This window comes from Balaenoptera borealis, assembly GCF_965194805.1.
Source record: "Balaenoptera borealis genome assembly, chromosome: 20".
In the NCBI taxonomy this organism is placed as follows: domain Eukaryota; kingdom Metazoa; phylum Chordata; class Mammalia; order Artiodactyla; family Balaenopteridae; genus Balaenoptera; species Balaenoptera borealis.
This window is the reverse complement of record NC_138879.1, coordinates 16,215,792-16,234,902: the sequence shown is the minus strand read 5'-3', so window position 1 is coordinate 16,234,902 and position 19,111 is coordinate 16,215,792. Positions and strand designations below refer to the sequence as shown.

At 49.5% G+C, this 19,111-nt stretch overlaps 1 protein-coding gene across 2 annotated transcripts; it reads left to right on the top strand.

The window, feature by feature from the left end:
* The first annotated feature begins 7,137 nt into the window (after nucleotides 1–7,137).
* MYL4 (myosin light chain 4) lies at nucleotides 7,138–18,920 on the top strand. Of its 2 annotated transcripts, none has more exons than XM_082373874.1 (7): nucleotides 7,138–7,343; nucleotides 10,554–10,581; nucleotides 15,331–15,480; nucleotides 16,941–17,114; nucleotides 17,600–17,677; nucleotides 18,249–18,293; nucleotides 18,734–18,920. In XM_082373874.1, the coding sequence occupies exons 1-6, from the start codon at nucleotides 7,221–7,223 to the stop codon at nucleotides 18,275–18,277; spliced, it is 582 nt and encodes a 193-aa protein (XP_082230000.1). In that variant the 5' UTR covers nucleotides 7,138–7,220; the 3' UTR covers nucleotides 18,278–18,293; nucleotides 18,734–18,920. The 2 variants fall into 2 exon arrangements, with proteins under 2 accessions (XP_082230000.1, XP_082229999.1); XM_082373873.1 differs by having other exon boundaries at nucleotides 7,187–7,343; nucleotides 18,747–18,920.
* The last annotated feature ends 191 nt before the right edge of the window (nucleotides 18,921–19,111 follow it).

Sequence of the window (19,111 nt, the reverse complement as noted above, 5' to 3'; positions counted from 1 at the left end):
TGAGATTGTGTGCATATATTTTTAATTTATAGAAATGTTATCGTGGCTTATACCTCATTCAATTTCTTACTTGTCACTATGTTTCTTCTGTGTATGCATCTAATCCTTTGCTTCTAACTGCTACACACTCTTTCATGGTGCATGGTGCATCTTACCCAGGGATTCCCAGTGATGGAGACCCAGATTGCTTCCAACTCCTGCTTGATTGCCCTTCTAAATCATAAAGCAGTACTCCTTCTATCCCCCATATTTCTTAGCTTTTCTATTTTTTCTTTTTTTCTTTATTATTTTTTGGCTGCATCAGGTCTTAGTTGCAGCATGAGGGGTCTTTGTTGAGGCGTGCGGGATCTTCCGTTGCGGTGCGGGCTCTTCACTATGGCGCGTGGGCTTCTCTCTAGTTGTGCCGTGTGGGGTTTTTTTCTCTCTCTAGTTGTGGCGTGAGGGCTCCAGAGTGCATGGGCTCTTTAGTTTGCAGCACGTGGGCTCTCTTGTTGAGGAGCACGAACTCAGTAGTTGTGGCACACGGGCTTAGTTGCCCCGTGGCATGTGGGATCTTAGTTCCCCGACCAGGGATCGAACACATGTCCCCTGCATTGGAAGGCAGATTCTTTACCACTGGACCACCAGGGAAGTCCCAACTTTTCTATTTCTTTGTCTTTCTTTTTTCCTTCTGGGAGACATTCTCTCTTTTGTCTTTCAATTCCCTAATATGTTTCCCAGCTGTGTCCATTCTGCTACTTTTCATATCTATTGTGTGCTCTATTTTAGTTATTTTTATACCTAACATATTGCTTGTTTTACTAAAGTTGTTTTTCTTATTTCAACTATTTTTTTTTAATTTATTTATTTATTTTTGGCTGTATTGGGTCTTCGTTGCTGTGCACGGGCTTTCTCTAGTTGTGGCGAGTGGGGGCTACTCTTCGTTGCGGTGCGCGGGCTTCTCATTGCAGTGGCTTCTCTTGTTGCGGAGCATGGGCTCTAGGCACGTGGGCTTCAGTAGTTGTGGCACGCAGGCTCAGTAGTTGTGGCTCGCGGGCTCCAGAGTGCAGGCTCAGCAGTTGTGGCGCTCGGGCTTAGTTGCTCTGCTGCATGTGGGATCTTCCCGGACAAGGGTTCGAACCCATGTCCCCTGCACTGGTCTGCGGACCCTTAACCACTGCGCCACCAGGGAAGTCCCTCTTATTTCAACTATTATAATTTTCTGTATGTGATGTTTCTGTTTGGTTCTTCTTTATGTTTTCTTGTTCTGGTGTCGTATTGGTAATATGTTCCTTTATCTCTTTTAGCATGTTTATTATGCTACTTTTAAAATCTTGGTCTATCTGTTGTCATCTTTCTACTTAAGGTACAATCTGTAATCAAGTGGGTTGTATCCATCTGAATTAGTTGTGCTCCTCACCTGTCTTGTTATTTGGCCCATGGGCATGTAGGTTGCTCTGTTCAGCAATGTGTACCAGTGCCATTTAGCTCAGGGGATGAGGGTCAGGGTTGAATGAGCCGTAAGACTGAGAACCCCAAGCACCAAAACTCCCAAGTCAGTCAGACCCAACCTCACTAAATAACTCCTCATGTCAGGGCTTCACCTTTTGCCCCCACCTTCCAAGGGAGAAGCAACCTTAGGGGAAGTACTTCTTAGATTGCAGCTCTCCTGCTATGAGAGTTTAGGGGATGAGGAAGGGAAACAACTGTCCAAAGTTCAGTTTCCCCTCCTATTTTTTATTGGCTCCTCACAAGCACAGTGCATCTTCAGTGCCCTGATGTTACTCTTACCAGCACCTGGATCAGTGGTTTGAGTCATGAAGGTGATGGCACATGACTGTTTGTTCTAAGACACTGGCGGAGGAAAAGACAGATGAGAACCCCAGAGATCCTCTTCTCTTTTTTTTTTTTCTTTTTTTTATTAATTAATTTATTTTGACTGTGTTGGGTCTTCGTTTCTGTGTGAGGGCTTTCTCTAGTTGCGGCAAGCGGGGGCCACTCTTCATCGCGGTGCGCGGGCCTCTCACTATCGCGGTCTCTCTTGTGCGGAGCACAGGCTCCAGACGCGCAGGCTCAGTAGTTGTGGCTCACGGGCCTAGTTGCTCCGTGGCATGTGGGATCTTCCCAGACCAGGGCTCGAACCCGTGTCCCCTGCATTGGCAGGCAGACTCTCAACCACTACGCCACCAGGGAAGCCCCCTCTTCTTTTTTTTATCATTCCACAGCCATGCCGGGCCACCTCCTGCCGTAAACCAAAGCCACCCCTTTACCACACACCACACCAGTTCAAAACAGGGCCCCCCCTTCACCCAAGGGGTATCTCACAGTTTTCTTCATTTCTTGGTGTTTTCTGTTTATAATTCTTTCGCCGTTGACCTTGGGAGAGGGAGCAGCCATCACACCGGTTCAGTCAAGCTTAAGGATTTTGATTACTTGCTTTGTGCTAGACACTGCTCTAAGTGTAGCATCTGTATTAACTCATTTAATCCTTACAATCACCCTGTGAGGTTATATTAGCAGCCCCATTTTACAGACGGGAAAACTGAGACAGAAAGAAGTTAACTAGCTTGCCTAATGGACAAATCAATCAGGACTCTAACCCAGAACTCTTAACTCCTGAGTGGGCCCTCTTAACCTCTGCCTTGTGGCAGAGCCCGATTTACCCAGTGTCCTCTACAGAGACATATACATGTAGTGTTGGCCAGAGCTTTGCCCCATTATGTCTAGCTTATGAGACACTGGCCGGAAGAGGTGGGGGGAGGTGAAGAGAACAAAGCATTAACAGCCAGGCATGCTGTCAGCATCATTTGATCCCAGGCAGGCAGGACACAGGCCCTACATGGTTAGAGGTGAAGGGAGGAGGACGTGTGAGTGTGTGGAAGCCCAGCCCAAAGGAGGGCTGATGTCAGTTCTCTTCTGTGCGTTTGTCCAGATTTGACATGTGGTATAAGCTGATTGGTGTGAATTTCTGTTCTGTGTTTTCCATCTACTGAGTGTGAGGTTCTTCCAGTGGCAGCATTCAAGTGGCTGGAGCAGCTCTGGCTGGGGACCACTCAATGCCTCCCCAGAGGTAGTAGTTAGGCTACCAGTACCTGCTACTATGCTTGCCTCTTTATACTTCTGCCTCTTCCTTCCGTCTCTCTACCTTTCCTTTGCTCTGATTGGTCAACCCTGCCCTAGGTCCTGTGAAGGGTACTCTAGGTGGATGAAATTGGAAGGTGAAAGTCAGTGGCCGTGAAGCAGAGAGTGAAAGTGAAAGCTCTGACTCCAGTTCTTGGGGGTCTCATGAACTGTGGGCATCATGGGTTTTAGTAATAACAAGGCTAGTGTCAGGTATCTTGATTCTCGACACAGCTCCTTCAGGGAAACCACAGCTCTCCTCTAGTAGCTTCTGAAGTGCCAGCCACTTTCTTAGCTGGGGTTGCTTAAAGAGAATCAGAAACTGATTTGAGGAGCATCTCCTCCCCCACTGAGGTTTCAGGCAGGCAGGTTCCTCGTCTGAGTGTCGCTGACAGGCAGGCTGCTGGGCCCCAGGGACCAGTTACATGCTTTCTGAGCCACAAATATTTCACACTGTGGGTACCCAGCGGCCGCCCTTCCCCTCCCCCGTTCCCTTCCACCTCTTTCTCCTTCCTAAACCCACACCTTACAGTCAAGTTAGCCACGGCCACCTTACTCGTCCCTCCCTCCTGCGGGCCCCTCTCCTGGTGTTCCTTCCGGGAAACCTGAGACACCAGAGCACACCTCTAGTTTCCTCTGGCTCGGAAAACAAAGTGAAATTGACAGCTATGTTTGTTTCCTATATGCCAGAGATGGTTTGTGGTGTCTAACTAACATTATTTCATACAAATCTCACAACTTGAGAAGGAAATGTGTACTGTTAAAGGTCCTGAGGGTCCTGGGCCCAAGATTTAGAAATGGCAAAACCAGGATTCAGACCTATGCTTGTCTGCCTCTAAAGTCCACACTCTTTCCATGTTTTCAGATCCCCAGCCCCATTCTGCGTTCCCAGTTTTCTAACCTCAGAGCTCTGTTCCCAAGCAGTCTGGATATTTTGTTTTGCCTTAGAATTAAAAAAAAAAAAAGAGGAGAAAGAAGAAAGAAAGAAAAAGAAAAGAAAGGAAAGGACAGAGTTACAGCTGCCTGTCTTTTGGGGATCATATTTCTTCACAGAATGATTAGAATACCTTGTTTTTCTATTCAACATCTCATTCACTGGTTATTTTTGAACTTTTAAACCATGGAACTATTTCTTACGAAATGACCATGGGACCTCCAGTATATAAAACACCTAGGAGTGGTGCTGTTTGAAGTGGCAGGGGATGGGGGAGCCCCAAGACCTGGCCCCTCTGTGTCCCTGACAGCCAGAAGCAAGCTAAGGAAGCCTTAGGTGTCTGTTGAACACACTGAAAGCTCCTGATTATCTCTCTTTAGAGATGAGGAAGCTGGGGCCCAGAGAGGGGAAGCGACTGACAGTCAGAACTAGTAGTGTCTGGCTCTCGCAGCTTCTGGCCTGCAGCTTTCTACACTGTGGGTATCTCTGCACCTCGTCCAGGAAGGGGATGCGGGTGGGGGTAGAGAAAGAGGAGAGGCTGGGCTTCCTCTTTCCTCCTTCCTCATCACCAACATACTGAGCTCCCAACCCCCTTGGGGAAGGAGGTAGTACTTCCCCAGGAAGAATACTGAAGGGTGGAAGCAGAGGCACGCGGGAGCAGGGGACGAGGAGTCAGAAGGAAGAGAAGGCTGGAGAGGGGAAGGGGGAAGGGGAAAAGAGCCAAGGAGCTGCCGGACCAGCCCAGGACCAGGACTGGCCTAGGGTTTGCGTCCTGGTCTTGCTCTAGGGTCCCCTTGGGCAAGACCTGCCCCCCTTTCCTGCCTCAGTTTTCTTTGAAGGCTTCTCTGCTCGCCAGCGGTGAGAGCACGTATAGGGTCCAGGACGGGCAGGGTGGGGTAGGAGCACCGCACACTAGCAGTCGGGCTTAGCTGGCGCAGCTCCGCCTGTGAAGAGCTGAACGTCTCGCGGTAGCTCCGAAGTCTCCTGGGCCTTAGATTCCTCACCTGTCACACCAGACGGGATGAGACGATCTCTAAGGGCCCTTTTGGCTCTGAAAGATGTGGGACCTGGAGCCTGTGCTTAGGGAACCCAGAGAATGGGCAGATGTGGGCTCCACGGCACCAGGCGTTCTGTGGTCTAGCAATCTTGGGGTTTTTTTGGGTTTTTTTTTAATGTATATTTTTAAGTCTTTATTGACTTTGTTACAATATTGCTTCTGTTTTATGTTTTGTGTTTTTGGCTGCGAGGCATGTGGGATCTTAGTTCGCCCACCAGGGATGGAACCCTGCACTCCTTGCATTGGAAGCTGAAGTCTTAACCACTGGACGGCCAGGGAAGTCCCTAGCAATCTTGTTTTATGGGAGAGGAAAGTGAACCTAGAAAGGCAAAGTGACTTTTCTGCTTCTCTCAGCTTTATTTCTCTTCAACCTCTGAAACGTAGAGCCATACAATTCAGTTCAAAGCAATTCTGTGCAGTGGAGAAGCTTTTTGTTGTTGTTTTTCTGAACATTTTTTTTTGACTTTCAACTTTTTTTTAGAAAAATAAAAACAGTACATGCTCGTTGTAAAGACTTCCATTAATACAGGAAGTGAAAAAAGTAAAAACTGCAAATTGCTGTCATCCTCCTGTCCTTACCCTTTGTGTCCTTAGGGGTGTTTCCTGTTAACATTTTAATGGTATTCATCCTGACCTATCTGATGAACCCACAAATATATATGTGTCCCCACCCCCCCCATGGGATTATAATATCAATGATTCAGGCACAAACTTTAGAATCAGACACACCTGGGTTCTAATCCCAGTTTATAGCTAATTAGCTGAGTGGCCTTGTTACTTGACCAGTTTTAGTCTCAATTTCCTCATGTGTAAAATGGGAGTAATAATATCTACCTTATAGGACTGCAGTGAAGATTTAAGGAGATTTTGTGTGAATGGCACTTAACTACCAGTGCCTGATACACAGTAAGTACTATACACACACACACACACACACACACACACACACACACACACATCCAGGGGGCACAGAATGAGTTAGAGGTACAGTATATAAAAATGAGACCCAGGGGCTTCCCTGGTGGTGCAGTGGTTGAGAATCCGCCTGCCAATGCAGGGGACACGGGTTCGAGCCCTGGTCTGGGAAGATCCCACATGCCACGGAGCAACTAGGACCGTGAGCCACAATTACTGAGCCTGCGCGTCTGGAGCCTGTGCTCCGCAACAAGAGAGGCCGCGATAGTGAGAGGCCCGCGCACCGCGATGAAGAGTGGCCCCTGCTTGCCGCAACTGGAGAAAGCCCTCGCACAGAAATGAAGACCCAACACAGCCAAAAATAAATAAATAAATTAAAAAAAAAAAAAAAAAAAAAAAGAGACCCAAGTTTCCTGACCTTCAGTCTCATCGACTTTCAGCCAACCTCTCTGCTTCTCACCCTGGCTCCACTGGGCACAAGTTATGTGCTCAGTATTTGCTGAATGAACGAAGCTGTGGGGGGACCCAGGGATCTGAGGTCTGTGGAGTTCCCGGGGAGCCTGCTCTGGGAGATGCAGGGCTTTACCCGGTGGACTGGGAGGGTGTGGGACAGTGTGAGCTGTCCGGACCAGCTGTTGCTTCAGGGTGCCAGGCTGGAGAGTTGAACCTCAGGGCAGAGCTGAGGCCCCAGAGTGGCTCTCAGCTTAAAGGATCTTGGCTTAAAAGGAATGTGCAGTGGGCTGCCTCTGTTCAGGAGGGACTAAAAAAAGCCTCACCCTCCCCTGGGCTTTGTGTGAGGATTATCAACTGCTCAAGTCAGCTCATCTCTCTGGCTGGACTCTGGCATTTTTGAGAGGGTCTGTTTCCCTGGCCCCTCTGGGTGTCCACTGATTGGCAGGAAGGGGTCAGCCTGACCCAGAGGTGGAGGTCATGAGGAGTGTGAGGTGTGGGGGGAGGGGGAGGGGGAGGGGGGGGGAGGGGGCCGGTAGCCCCAAACCTGGTGACAATGCACAGTTGTCAGCTGTACCCTCCTGGTGTTTCTTCCTTTTATAGTCAGCAGCAGTTGCTCTTGCGATCACCCAGCCCCTCCGTGGGGGCTCCTGCCCAGGATAAAAGGGGCGGGAGGCAGCCCAGTCTCCCGTCTCATCTCCTGGGCGCCGCATCTCTTGATTCCTTCCTAGGTCCCAGCTCTGCGGAAGAGCCCAACAAGACAACATGCCTCCCAAGAAGCCTGAGCCTAAGAAGGAAGCGGCCAAGGTGGCCTCAGCCCCAGCCCTGGCCTCTGCCCCACCTCCTGAGCCCCGCAAGGAACCTGCCTTTGATCCCAAGAGTATAAAGGTAAGTGAGCCTCAGCCCCTGGGATGGGGGTGGGCATGACATTCAGGGTCCTCTTTGCCCTGGAGCTCAGAGATCTCCTTCATGGAGGCTGGACCGCGGTGAGGGCTGCGGTGTCCATCCCCCACTCACAGTCCCGTGGGGCGTGGAGCAGGTGCTGGGGCTGGTGAGGGCTATTTTGGATTGCAGGCTTTTCTGCTCTGTCTGAGGAAGCCCTGCTCTGTCATCCCAAATTTGCCCAGCAAAGTTGGAAATGTCAGGGGGGTACAACCAACCAACCACCTAAACTTTCTTTAAGGCACTGTGGGGACCACCATAGTGAAGTAAAAAAGACTGTGTGATTTCTTATGGAGAACAGACACAGAATGATAACTTCCGGTGTAACTGGGAGTAGGTGATATAAAGAGCGAGGGAGCCCTGCTCTCTGGGTGCTGGGGTCTGGGGAAGGCTTCACCTGCAAAGACCCTTGCACTGGGTGGGTGGTGAGGGCAGGGAGGCCCTAGATAAGATGAGAAGAGCCTGCTTCTCTCTCCTCTTCCCCACCCAGGTGGACCCCTCCTTCTGTGCCGTTGGCCTGGGCTCCTATCTGGAGCATGCAGTGGCCTAGCCTAGCCCAGGCCGAGACCCTCTCTCTAACCTGGTGTGGGAGCTGGGCCAGGCTCCCACTGCCGCCGCAGCCCTATTCCCTCTCTGCCCCACCGCGCTCCCCTCGCCCTGAAAGGCTCCTCTCCTTGGAGCTGGTGTAGACCCTGCCTGCTGACTCAGTCATTTTAGGCCTCCCAGCTATCTGGCCCAGCTGCTTAAGGAATGGAACGGGGAGGGGATGGGCCAATGAAGGAGGGGGTCAGAGGCCTCTGGAGACTGAAGCAGTTTTAAGCTTTGGCACCAGAATGTAAGAGGTCAAGTGGCTACTGGTATGAAGGGCTATTAATAGCAGGTTGGGAGTGGTGGGCCCTTGGGTATATCAGCCTCAGGGCAGGGCTGGGGGTGGTGAGGAATCAGATCAAAATTAGAGCTCAGGACCTGGTTCTGTGACAAAGAGGAAGAGAAACTAGCCCTCAGAGCTCTAACTGGATGACCCTCCCTGGCTCTCTCAGGACACTTCCTGGTACCCACAGCCCTGGGAGACCCTGCCACTGTGCCCAGAACCCTGGGGTTGATCTATGGTAGTCCCTACAAGGGGCGGAATTTAAGCAGAACTGGCTTGGCCAAGAGATGGGACATTCTGGGGAAACTGAGGCACAGGGTAAGACCTTGAAAGTACCTGAAGGTTTTCTAGGTCATACATTGCTCCCTCTCTGGGCAAAGCCTAGCAAGAAAAGCTGACGATCTCCCCCTTCAGGAAACCTGGATTTCTGATTTGTTCTGATAACGCACTGTTCCCGTCGGACAGCCTAGTCTGGACAAGAGCTGCCTAGTGGTATCATCCGAGTTCCTTCTCTTTGGCCTCTCACTTCCCTCCATCCACCCACCTTCCCCAATTTCTCACATCTGGTTGCAATTCTCTTTTCCATGTCTGGATTTTCCGGTTCTGGGAGTTGTTGAAATTGCTTTAAAGTGGAAAAAAAAATTAGGTATTTTTCATGAAGACTATTTTCACTATTATTATACTTTACCCAGTTCCTTTGCTTAGAAGATTCTTTGCTCAAAAATAGAGCAGGGGAGGGAGGGAGGGAAGAAAAAAAAAAAATAGAGCAAAAGTAAACTTAAGCCCAATGTGTGTGGTTATGACCATATATTCAGATGTTATGTTGTTATACTAATTTCTCTTACAATGTTTAATCCTGGGGCTTAAAGCATCGCAAAGTAAGGCAAACTGCACCGTTCCCCAGAGGGTTCATTCAAAGCATCCTTTACCCCATTTAGGGGGTTTATTTAACTTTCTGACGAACCCTCCCCTACTCCTTCGGCAAAGTCCATTCCTGGGCACAGCCAGTTCTCTTCCCAACACGGTGTAACCCCTCTCCTGCTCTCCTAGCTCGTTCCGGCCACCTCCAGTGGTCCTCATTAACGAGGTCAGCCTCGGATGGGCACAGAGCAGCAGAATCAAGACTAGGAATGGGGGCTTCCCTGGTGGCGCAGTGGTTGAGAATCTGCCTGCCAATGCAGGGGACACGGGTTCGAGCCCTGGTCTGGGAAGACCCACATGCTGCGGAGCAACTGGGCCCGTGAGCCACAATTACTGAGCCTGCGCGTCTGGAGCCTGTGCCCCGCAACAAGAGAGGCCGCGATAGTGAGAGGCCCGCGCACCGCGATGAGGAGTGGTCCCCACTTGCCGCAACTAGAGAAAGCCCTCGCACAGAAACGAAGACTCAACACAGTCATAAAATAAATAAATAAATAAATAAAAGAACGTGAATTTCTAAAAAAAAAAAAGACTAGGAATGGTGGCACACAAAGAAGATGCTCCAGGATTGGTTACCACCACCAGCGGAGAGGGGATTTGAGGAGGTGGTGGTGGTAGATAAGGACCATGAAGTAACATGCAAGATCCTAAATTAAAATAATGACTCATGCTTGTTCATTGTCATTCATCTTCAGAGCCTTCCACCTTCTTCTTCTGTACTCAGATTTGAATTTAGGGGGGAAAACCCAAACTTTACTCCTCTCAACAAATATATTTGGAGTGCCTACTCTATGCCAGGCATTTTCTGGCAAATCCCCTGCCCTGCCAGGACCCTGGCTTCACGGAGTCACAGTACACATAAAGGCATGACAGGAAAACAGGAAGCATCCAGGGCCTGCCTGAGAGGGATGTGTGCCGAAGGAGGGGCTAGGATGGAGGGAGTGAGGGAAGGCTTTGTTGAAGGAGGTGGGTTGAAAGTCAGCATCAAGTAGAAAGGGGAGAGACTGAAGGGGTGGATGTGAGGGCTGTTTACAGCCGCTGGGATGGAATTTACATTCGACCCAAAGGAATTATAATAGGGAGTCAGTGTGGGGTCTAGAGTTATTCAGAGTGTTTCTCTTTCCCTCTCATTTGGAGCCATCACTTAACAAGTGGTGCTGAGAGAGCTTTGGAGCCTGCATTATTTGACAGCCTGTCAGTTGTGGCCTAGTTGTCAGGAGGCCGGTGTTTGACTCTCAGCCCGTAGTCTCCTTCCGTCCTCATCAGTGTCTGCTGGAGGTGACCTGATTGCTGTGGAAGCCGCTTCTGCTTCCCTTTGGAAGGCTTTAGCAGTCCCAGCCCTCATTCCTCTGTGTTTCTCTCCACAGATAGACTTCACTGCTGACCAGATCGAAGGTGAGTACTAGCAACCCCACCTATCCCACCACACTCTCTCTGTTGCGCTTCCTGGGGAGGAGTTGTTGTCACCACCATAATAGTAATCACCACCATCACAATCACCATCATCACTGTCACCACCATCACCATCACCATCATCACCACCCTCATTATCACCACCATCACAATCACCATCATCACTGTCACCACCATCACTATCACCATCATCACCATCACCACCCTCATTATCACCACCATCACAATCACCATCATCACCACCCTCATTATCACCACCATCACAATCACCATCATCACTGTCACCACCATCACCATCACCATCATCATCATCGTCATTGCAAACCCGTATTTGGGTCAGGGTACACAAAGGCGTGACTGGAAAACAGTTATGCAAAATAGCAAGTATAGGTGTGTTCTCTGCTCACTTTCACCTACTACATGTTATTAGTTAAGCACTTTACATGGATTAGTTTTTTTAATTCTCACTGCAACCCTGTGAGGTAGGAACTATCACCACCCCACTTTACAGGTGATAAAACTGAGGCACAGAAAGGTTGGGTGGCTTGCCCAGTCTCACACAGACAGTTGGTGGTGGAGCCAGGATTCTAACTCAGGCAATCTGATTCCAGACTTGAGTTCTGAACTACTCTGCCAGACTGCCTGGAACATAATAGATGCACAGCAAAAATGCTTTTTTTTCCTCCATTCTATAATCTCCTATCTAAGATATTTAGAAGCCCTCATTTCTGGTTTGTTATTGGAAAGCCCTCCTTAGGTTACCAGCTCTCTCTCCCTGCATCCTGAACTCTGCCAAGATGCTCACCCCCTAATGATGGCAGGACCAGCGGTGACTTGAGGGTGCCCTAGTGCACCTGTGATCTCCATCAGCCCTTCTCCATCTTTGATGAAGACAATTTGTTTTCTCAACTTAATATAAGTATTATTAAGGTAGCTTCAAGACAAGCCTCGAAACCTCCCGCCCTCCAACTTAATTGTTGCCCCTCAGCCCTATCTTTTGATAAAAAAATATATAATGTTAAACCAGTATGTATGTATGTATGTGTAAAGTTTATACAAATTGAGTCATGTGATGCATACTGTCCTGCATCTTTTATTTAATATACATTTGGGTTTAACAATGTATAACATAGTACATATTATTTAATAATATATTTAAATATCTTTTTATATTTAACACCAACAGTTCTACCTCATTCTTTTAATTTAATTTAATTTTATTTATTTATTTTTGGCTGTGCTGGGTCTTCATTTCTGTGCGAGGGCTTTCTCTAGTTGCGGCAAGTGGGGGCCACTCTTCATCGCGGTGCGCGGGCCTCTCACTATCGCGGCCTCTCTTGTTGTGGAGCACAGGCTCCAGACGCGCAGGCTCAGTAATTGTGGCTCACGGGCCTAGTTGCTCCGTGGCATGTGGGATCTTCCCAGACCAGGGCTCGAACCCGTGTCCCCTGCATTGGCAGGCAGATTCTCAACCACTGCGCCACCAGGGAAGCCCCCTCATTCTTTTAAACAGTTATATAGATTCTCACACGTGGATGCACCTTTTAATCCCATCAGGCCCACATTGATAGACCTTCAGGTTGTTTCCAGTTGGGGGAAATAATGCTTTCCCCAGGGGATCTACCTAGCAATGAGTCAAAGGATATGTGCATTTTAATAGTTATTGCCAAGTTTCCCTCCAAAAAAGTGATGCCAGTTACCCACCAATAGGGCATGAGAGATGGCAGATGCAATTTGAAACAAGTGAACTGAGTCCGACTCCATTTTTGCAATACCCTGTGGACGCTCACTTTCCATCAATACTTTGTAGTGCTGTGAAATTCTTAAAATAAATTTTAATGCATTTTAGTTAAATATATACTCAGTGTATATACAAACACAGTGGTACCCATGAGGACTAGAAAATCAACTAATGATAAAAAATTTTCATTTCCCAAATGGGAATCCTGGTCAAAGCCAACTGAGACAGCTGGTTGCCTCTTTTCTCTGTGAAGATTTTCAGGGCTGGGGCCTAACTCATTCCAGCCTTTCATCCCTCTGACTTTGAAGGCATTGTTCCTTAGGTTGGATTGGAATTGTTTTTGCTTTAATTTTATCCCTATCTCTTCATTTGCTCTTTGGTGAAACTGAAGATGGTTTTCTCCTGCTTTGCTGGAAAGAACGTTATCTGCAACCAGGAGACTTTGATATTAGCCCTAAATCTGCCACTGTTGGCCATGAGACTTAGAGCAAGTCACTTTTTTAAACCTGGATTTTCTTATCTGCAAAGTGAGGGTATTTGGTTCTTTTCAATTCAGAAATTCTGTGACTCTATTCAGCATCTTCTAGATACTCTCCATCTATTTGAAGATAGTTATCAAATCCCTTCCTAGCTTTATGATCTCCAGGTGATATGGCTCCAATTTCTTTTATTTATTTATTTATTTATTTATTTATTTTCTCATAGGAATTAGTTTCTAAGTTATTTTCTCATAGGAATTAGTTTCTAAGTCCTGACTTCCTTCTCTGGTCCATATTTCCATATCCTTCTGGAAAGGGATCACCACCATTGTTCACTGCTCTAGCAGGCAGCTCCCTACTACAGATCTTTCAGAAGTTTCTTCTGGGACAATGAACTTCATCTCTCATATACCTCGAGATCACACTGGCCTTGTTTTCCTCCTAGTAGCTAGCCTAGACTTCAGTGTTTGGTTTTTATGTGCATACCAGCCTTCCCAGCAGTCGGGAACATTAGCTGGTATAGCAGCCCTCTTCCTCCTCCTCCTCTTCCTCACTTGGTTTCCTTAATAGTTGGCTGGAAGGCACATCTGCAGTGGCCTATAAATGAGGATAATAATAGCTATAGCATAAAGTCTTTGTAAAGATGAAAGGGATAACTCATGCAAAGTTATCAGCTCAGAGCCTGGCCCACAGTAAGTGCTCAAATCGTAGGTCATTATTCTTGTTATTTCCCTCCTGTTCCATCCTTCTATTAAATATCATTCTTCTTTTAAGTAGAGACTCCTATTTTTATTAAGTTTGCCCTCACTCTTCTGAATGAATTAGGAGAAGATCAAAAAGTCTGAGTTCAGATTCAACTACCATATTTATTGAACAATGAATTTGTGCCAGAAGCCATGCTAATTGCTTTAAAAGTTAAAAAAAAATTAAATTGTTCTAACAAAGCTGTGAGGTCAATGCTATTCCTTTTGACAGAGGACAAAGTTCAGTGAGGTTATGTGACTTGGCCAAGATCACACAGTTAAGTGGTAATATTGGGATTAAACTCAGTAAGAGATTACTAACAGCATTGTTGGAGAATTTACTCTGTGTTAAGACACAGAGTTAAGGTTTTTTACGTACATTATTGTATTGTATTTGAATGAAATTTAAGGACCCTATGAGGTAGGTGCCATTTATAGAAGAGACGAGGTTTACAGAGGTTAAATATTTACTTGCCCAAGGTCACACAGCTACTAAGCAATGGAAACAGAATTTGAACTCAATTATTTAGTAATTTGAAAGACATGCAGTTTTATATCTTTGAAATTCATACAAAGCCTAATAAAGAGTGGCAGGTAAATGTCTTGGGGAACCTGCTTTGATATGTGGAATGATTTGTAAATAATCCATATGCAGCATCAAAGGAAATAAGTGTTTCTAAAGTGCTTAGAGAGGATTAAAAGCAGCTTTTCTCCTAAGTAGTTCACACATTCTTCTTAGGTTTATATTGTTAATCTGCTTAGTAAACCGTTTCTTCGAGGGTAGCATAAGGTAATTTCAATACCGTACCCAGTCCATATTATTCTCAGTGAGGAGTTGGTTGAATCCAAATTGATTAGGAATTAAGGTTCTTTGCAAAGGGCCCAGGAGTGCCTTCATTCAGCCTTGCCCCTTGGACAGCTGCCATGGAACCTTCTGGGAGTCTGGCTCCAGAACTAGGAAATATAATAATAACCAGCATTTGTTGATTCCCTGACCGCATGCTAGACACCATGCTTGCAGTGCTTTGTAATCCCCCAAGCCGCCCACACAGGTGGACACTGTATCCTTACTTAGAGCTAAGAAACAGAGGGCCCATGGGAGTTAGGAGTTTGCCCGAGGCCACCTGCGGGTCAGTGGTAGCGCTGGGGCGGGCTGACTGTTTCCACGAGGTCACCTTGTCCCGCCTGGGAGCCCCCTCTCAGCCTGGAACAGGCAGTGCTGATATTAGCTGACTTTTGAACAGGTCTTTTCACTTTGCAAAGTGCCTCCACACACTGCCACCTCCTTTGACACTCCTAGTAACTGGGAGGTGGGGTGGGGGGGTTGGTGGTGGAGCCTTACTTTCTGTGCGTGCGCAAGGAAACTGAGACCCAGCCCTGGGCTGCTTGGCAGAGTCGAGAGGAGAACCCAGGAATCCTGACTCCTCAGCCACCGCTCTTTTCACTTCCCTGCCTCTTTCAACAGTCAGCCACCTCACCTGCAAAGGGAAGGATGGGTGGATGGGAGGGGCGGGGGCAGGGGAGACTTCAAATGATGTGACAAGGGATCGATGGAAGAGATCCCAGGCCCAGCGCTGGAACAGGTCGTGGGGCTCCAGGATGCTTCTTTAGTTGTCAGAAGATGGGGTGGGGATGGGTTACAGGGAGCGGCTGGGATGATGGCTGCAGGGAAATTCTGAAATATTTTATCAACCACGCTGAGGCGGATCAGCCCCCAGCCACCGCCTTCGCTTGGCCCCGGGGGCTGCAGCCAGTCTTTTCTCTGCAGAGTTCAAAGAGGCCTTTTCGTTGTTTGACCGGACCCCGACTGGAGAGCTGAAGATCACCTACGGGCAGTGCGGGGACGTGCTGCGGGCCCTGGGCCAGAACCCCACCAACGCCGAGGTGCTGCGTGTCCTGGGCAAGCCCAAGCCGGAAGGTCAGCGTGGGCCTCGTGGTGCCTCCCCGCCGGCCCTGGGGCTCTCTCCCTTCAAGACCAACCTACCCTCCCCAGGTTACCCTCCTCCCATTGCTAGAATTACCTGGAAGCGCCTGGCACTTAGTTGACCCTCGAAAAGTGTGACTTGGGCTTGTTCTTGTTTTCCCCATGAGGGCGGGAGCTCCTGGGGAACAGAAGCGACGTTCTACTTCTTCAGTGTCTTCCTCTGACACCGAGGGTGCCAGGGACATGGGGCAGGGAAGCTTGGAGGGAAGCTGATAACTGGCCAGCGCCCCCCTCTTCCCCACCAGCAAATTGTGGTCGAGGTGTCACAGCACTGAGCTGTCCTGTTTCTAATGATGGTTAGATCATTGAAGATTGCAAATTATTCATTTAATATAAATTAGAGCAGACTCAAGATTAGCTCTATAACGATGCTTCTTTCACTCGTTTGCATTTGATAGATTTTGGTGAATGAGAGTTTAGAAAGTGGTGCAAGTGGCAACATTTGTGAATGTCACCTGTCACCATGGCAGTCAAGTTAACAGCTGCCCTAACACACATGTCCTTCTGAGAGGACGGGGCCAGGCAGACCTGGGCAGGAGCCCCCAGCCAGGGTGGGCCATCTCTGGAAGCTTCCTGGGCCCCATTTTGGCTCTACCCCCTTCCTTGGTTCTGGCCCCTTCCCCTCCTGCTCTTGCTGGTGAAGACACCGATGGGGGGTGAAGGATGTGGGCCAGAAGGGCCAGAGGACCAGGAGTCTACCGGTGTCAGCAGGGCTTCTCAGAGGTCGAAAGATATCTGGGCACTTCCACTGTGGGAGGTTCCTGGGTTATAAAAGAAAGCAATGCCAACATTTGGGGTATTTAAAAATAGTTTACCTCTATTAAATTAAAGCTTTTAACACATGACAATGTGGGAGAAGGGTGCTAGTCACACAAGAATCACACATTTTTTTAAAATGATTGATTCAGAGTTGCTCCAGGCAGTGTGGTCTAGTGATGGGACCCAAATTTGGAGTTATGCAGAATTTTCTTTTTGCAATTTTGTCAGTTTACCCTTGTGACTGGGAGTCTGTCACGTGTCAGAAGTCTAAGTTGTGAATGTGAGGCCTGCGCTGTGTGGCCCTTGGGGCCCCTCGAATTCTACTGCTGCCACCTCAGCTCCCTGCCCCGCTGGCCACCTGGAGCTCAGAGGTCTGGGTGGAGCCACGGTCCCTCTTCCCTCCTGCCCTAGTCCTTTCACTGAGAAGAGTGCCCAGAGCCAGCTCCTGCCTGGCTCCTGGGCCTCTGAGCCCTCCGGGATTGCTGAGGGGGTGCCCCACCCAGAAGTGGCGGCGGCTGAGCTCTGGGTGCTGCCAGGGACGGGCTAGCCTGGCAGAGCCGGGTGAGACCCCTCCTGACCCTCTGCTCCCTCGAGCTCACGTCGAATCCCCTTTCCTTCCCCGTCCCCGCCGCAAGAGATGAATGCCAAGATGCTGGACTTTGAGACGTTCCTGCCCATCCTGCAGCACATCTCCCGCAACAAGGAGCAGGGCACCTACGAGGACTTCGTGGAGGGGCTGCGCGTGTTTGATAAGGAGAGCAACGGCACGGTCATGGGCGCCGAGCTTCGCCACGTCCTCGCCACCCTGGGTATGCCAGCTGGGCACAGGTGGAGCCCAAGGGCAGGGGGAACAGAGGCGTGGGAAGTGCCCGAGTGGCATATGTTGGGGAGACACGGGGGTCCCTGCGTCCTGAGGATCACATCCTGATCCAGGCCTGTCTTGCTTCCCCAACTGGGTTTGCTCAGCAGGGTGGGAAGGAGAGGAGAGCAGGTTGGCCGAGCAGGGGTGAAGCCTGAGAGGTGGGACCCAGGGCTCCTGTCCTTGTCTTTGCCTCAGTCACTGGGGCCCTGGTCTGCTCACCCACTGGTGGCTGTAGCCAGAGGGAGAGACCTTGGGAACTAGGAAGGGCCTTAAGACCCTTGGCTCCACCCTCCAAAGACTCTGGGGGAGTTTTGGTATGGCCACTTCATACATCCAGGAAGTCCTGAGCCATCAGACTCAAGGGGGTGCTTGGGTTTGGCCTGTGCCTCCTTTGCCCATCTGTAATTAAGTGCCCACTGCCTCCCGCCCCAGGAGAGAAGATGACTGAGGCTGAAGTGGAGCAGCTGTTAGCAGGGCAGGAGGATGCCAATGGCTGCATCAATTACGAAGGTATCGGCTCATGCTGCGCTTCCCCGGTCACACAGGGATGGGGGGTTGGGTACAGTTTGGGCTGGGCTGGGCTGCAGAACAGAACAGATGCAGGAGCTAGGGAATATGTGCACCCCATTGGGCTTCGGTGAGCTCCCAGTGGATATTGCTCTTTTTCTATCCTGGGAGTGAACATCATGGCGTAATGGAAGGGGCATGGATTTCGGAGATAGCTCTGTGATATACCAGCTGTGTGACCTTGAGCAAGTCACTTACCTTCTCTGAGCCTTGGTTTTCTCATCTGAGCAATGGGGTGATGCTGGCCCCTTTCCCAAGGTTGCGGGGATTGGCAGAGATAATGTAGCTCATTTCATCTGTGTCAAGTACCAGCACAGAGAGTGGACACAGAGCAGTGGTTATGTCTCTTCCTTCCTTCCACCTTCTCCCCATCAACCCCAAATGGGGGAAAGAACCATGGTCTGAAGAAAGGGTATTGGGAGGGTTTGAGGTCAGGCGGTATAGAGCAGGGAGAAGAGGTTTAAGGGGCTGAGAGGGGCCAAGTGCAGTGGCTGATTTCCGTCTTCTTTCCCAGCCTTTGTCAAGCACATCATGTCTGGGTGAAGCAGACCCCTCCAGGGTGAGTGCAACCTCTCCTTCGGGGTCCTTCTGGGGCCCCACAGGGCACTGCAGGGGGCGGAGAACAGCCTGGCCCCGCCCATCAGTCCCCTGCCCTCTTAGTGCTCCTGTCACCTCCTGCCCTGCCCCCTGCCCTCCCTGGTCTTTGCACCTGACCTTGACCTTCATCAGTCACATCCTCCTGCCTCTTCTGGGGTCTCTCAAGGCAAGACCATTCCCTCAGGAGGGGCCTCCTGTATAGGCTCCTGTGTGTGAGGAGCCAGGTCCCAGGTGCCCTTGACCCTGTTCCTCTTTTCTCCCTTCCCTGACCACCCCCTGCGCCCTCCTGCCCAGGTTTGGTGCCATCCTGGTAGGGATGGGGTCTGTGATCAGGGGCTGGGGTATAGAGAGTGAGGTAGAGCCCTCTAGTATATCTAGAGTATATCTCACTAGTATATCTAGTGCTTTCTTTCAGGTGCCTGGCCCACGGCCTTAGCCCAGGTGAGTTAACGAGAGGCCCAGAGTGACTGAGCTGGAGTTGGAGTCTTGGACTCTCCACTGCACCGCAGCCCCGAAGACCTCATGGGCCCATAGCCCTCCCCGTAAATAAACAGCTCTGGCAAGGCTGTGCCGAGTTGCCTGATTCCAACCAGTCTCTGAGTTGCTTTTTTTTTTTTTTTAATTTTATTTATTTATTTATGGCTGTGTTGGGTCCTCGTTTCTGTGCGAGGGCTTTCTCCAGTTGTGGCAAGCGGGGGCCACTCTTCATCGCGGTGTGCGGGCCTCTCACCACCGTGGCCTCACTTGTTGCGGAGCACAGGCTCCAGACGCGCAGGCTCA

Excerpts from the sequence above, each read along its gene's own strand:
- MYL4 (XM_082373874.1), top strand. The coding sequence starts at position 7,221 with ATGCCTCCCAAGAAGCCTGAGCCTAAGAAGGAAGCGGCCAAGGTGGCC. Across the intron at positions 17,115-17,599 it reads CCACGTCCTCGCCACCCTGG|GAGAGAAGATGACTGAGGCT; the intron begins GTATGCCAGCTG and ends CTCCCGCCCCAG. Across the intron at positions 17,678-18,248 it reads TGGCTGCATCAATTACGAAG|CCTTTGTCAAGCACATCATG; the intron begins GTATCGGCTCAT and ends CTTCTTTCCCAG.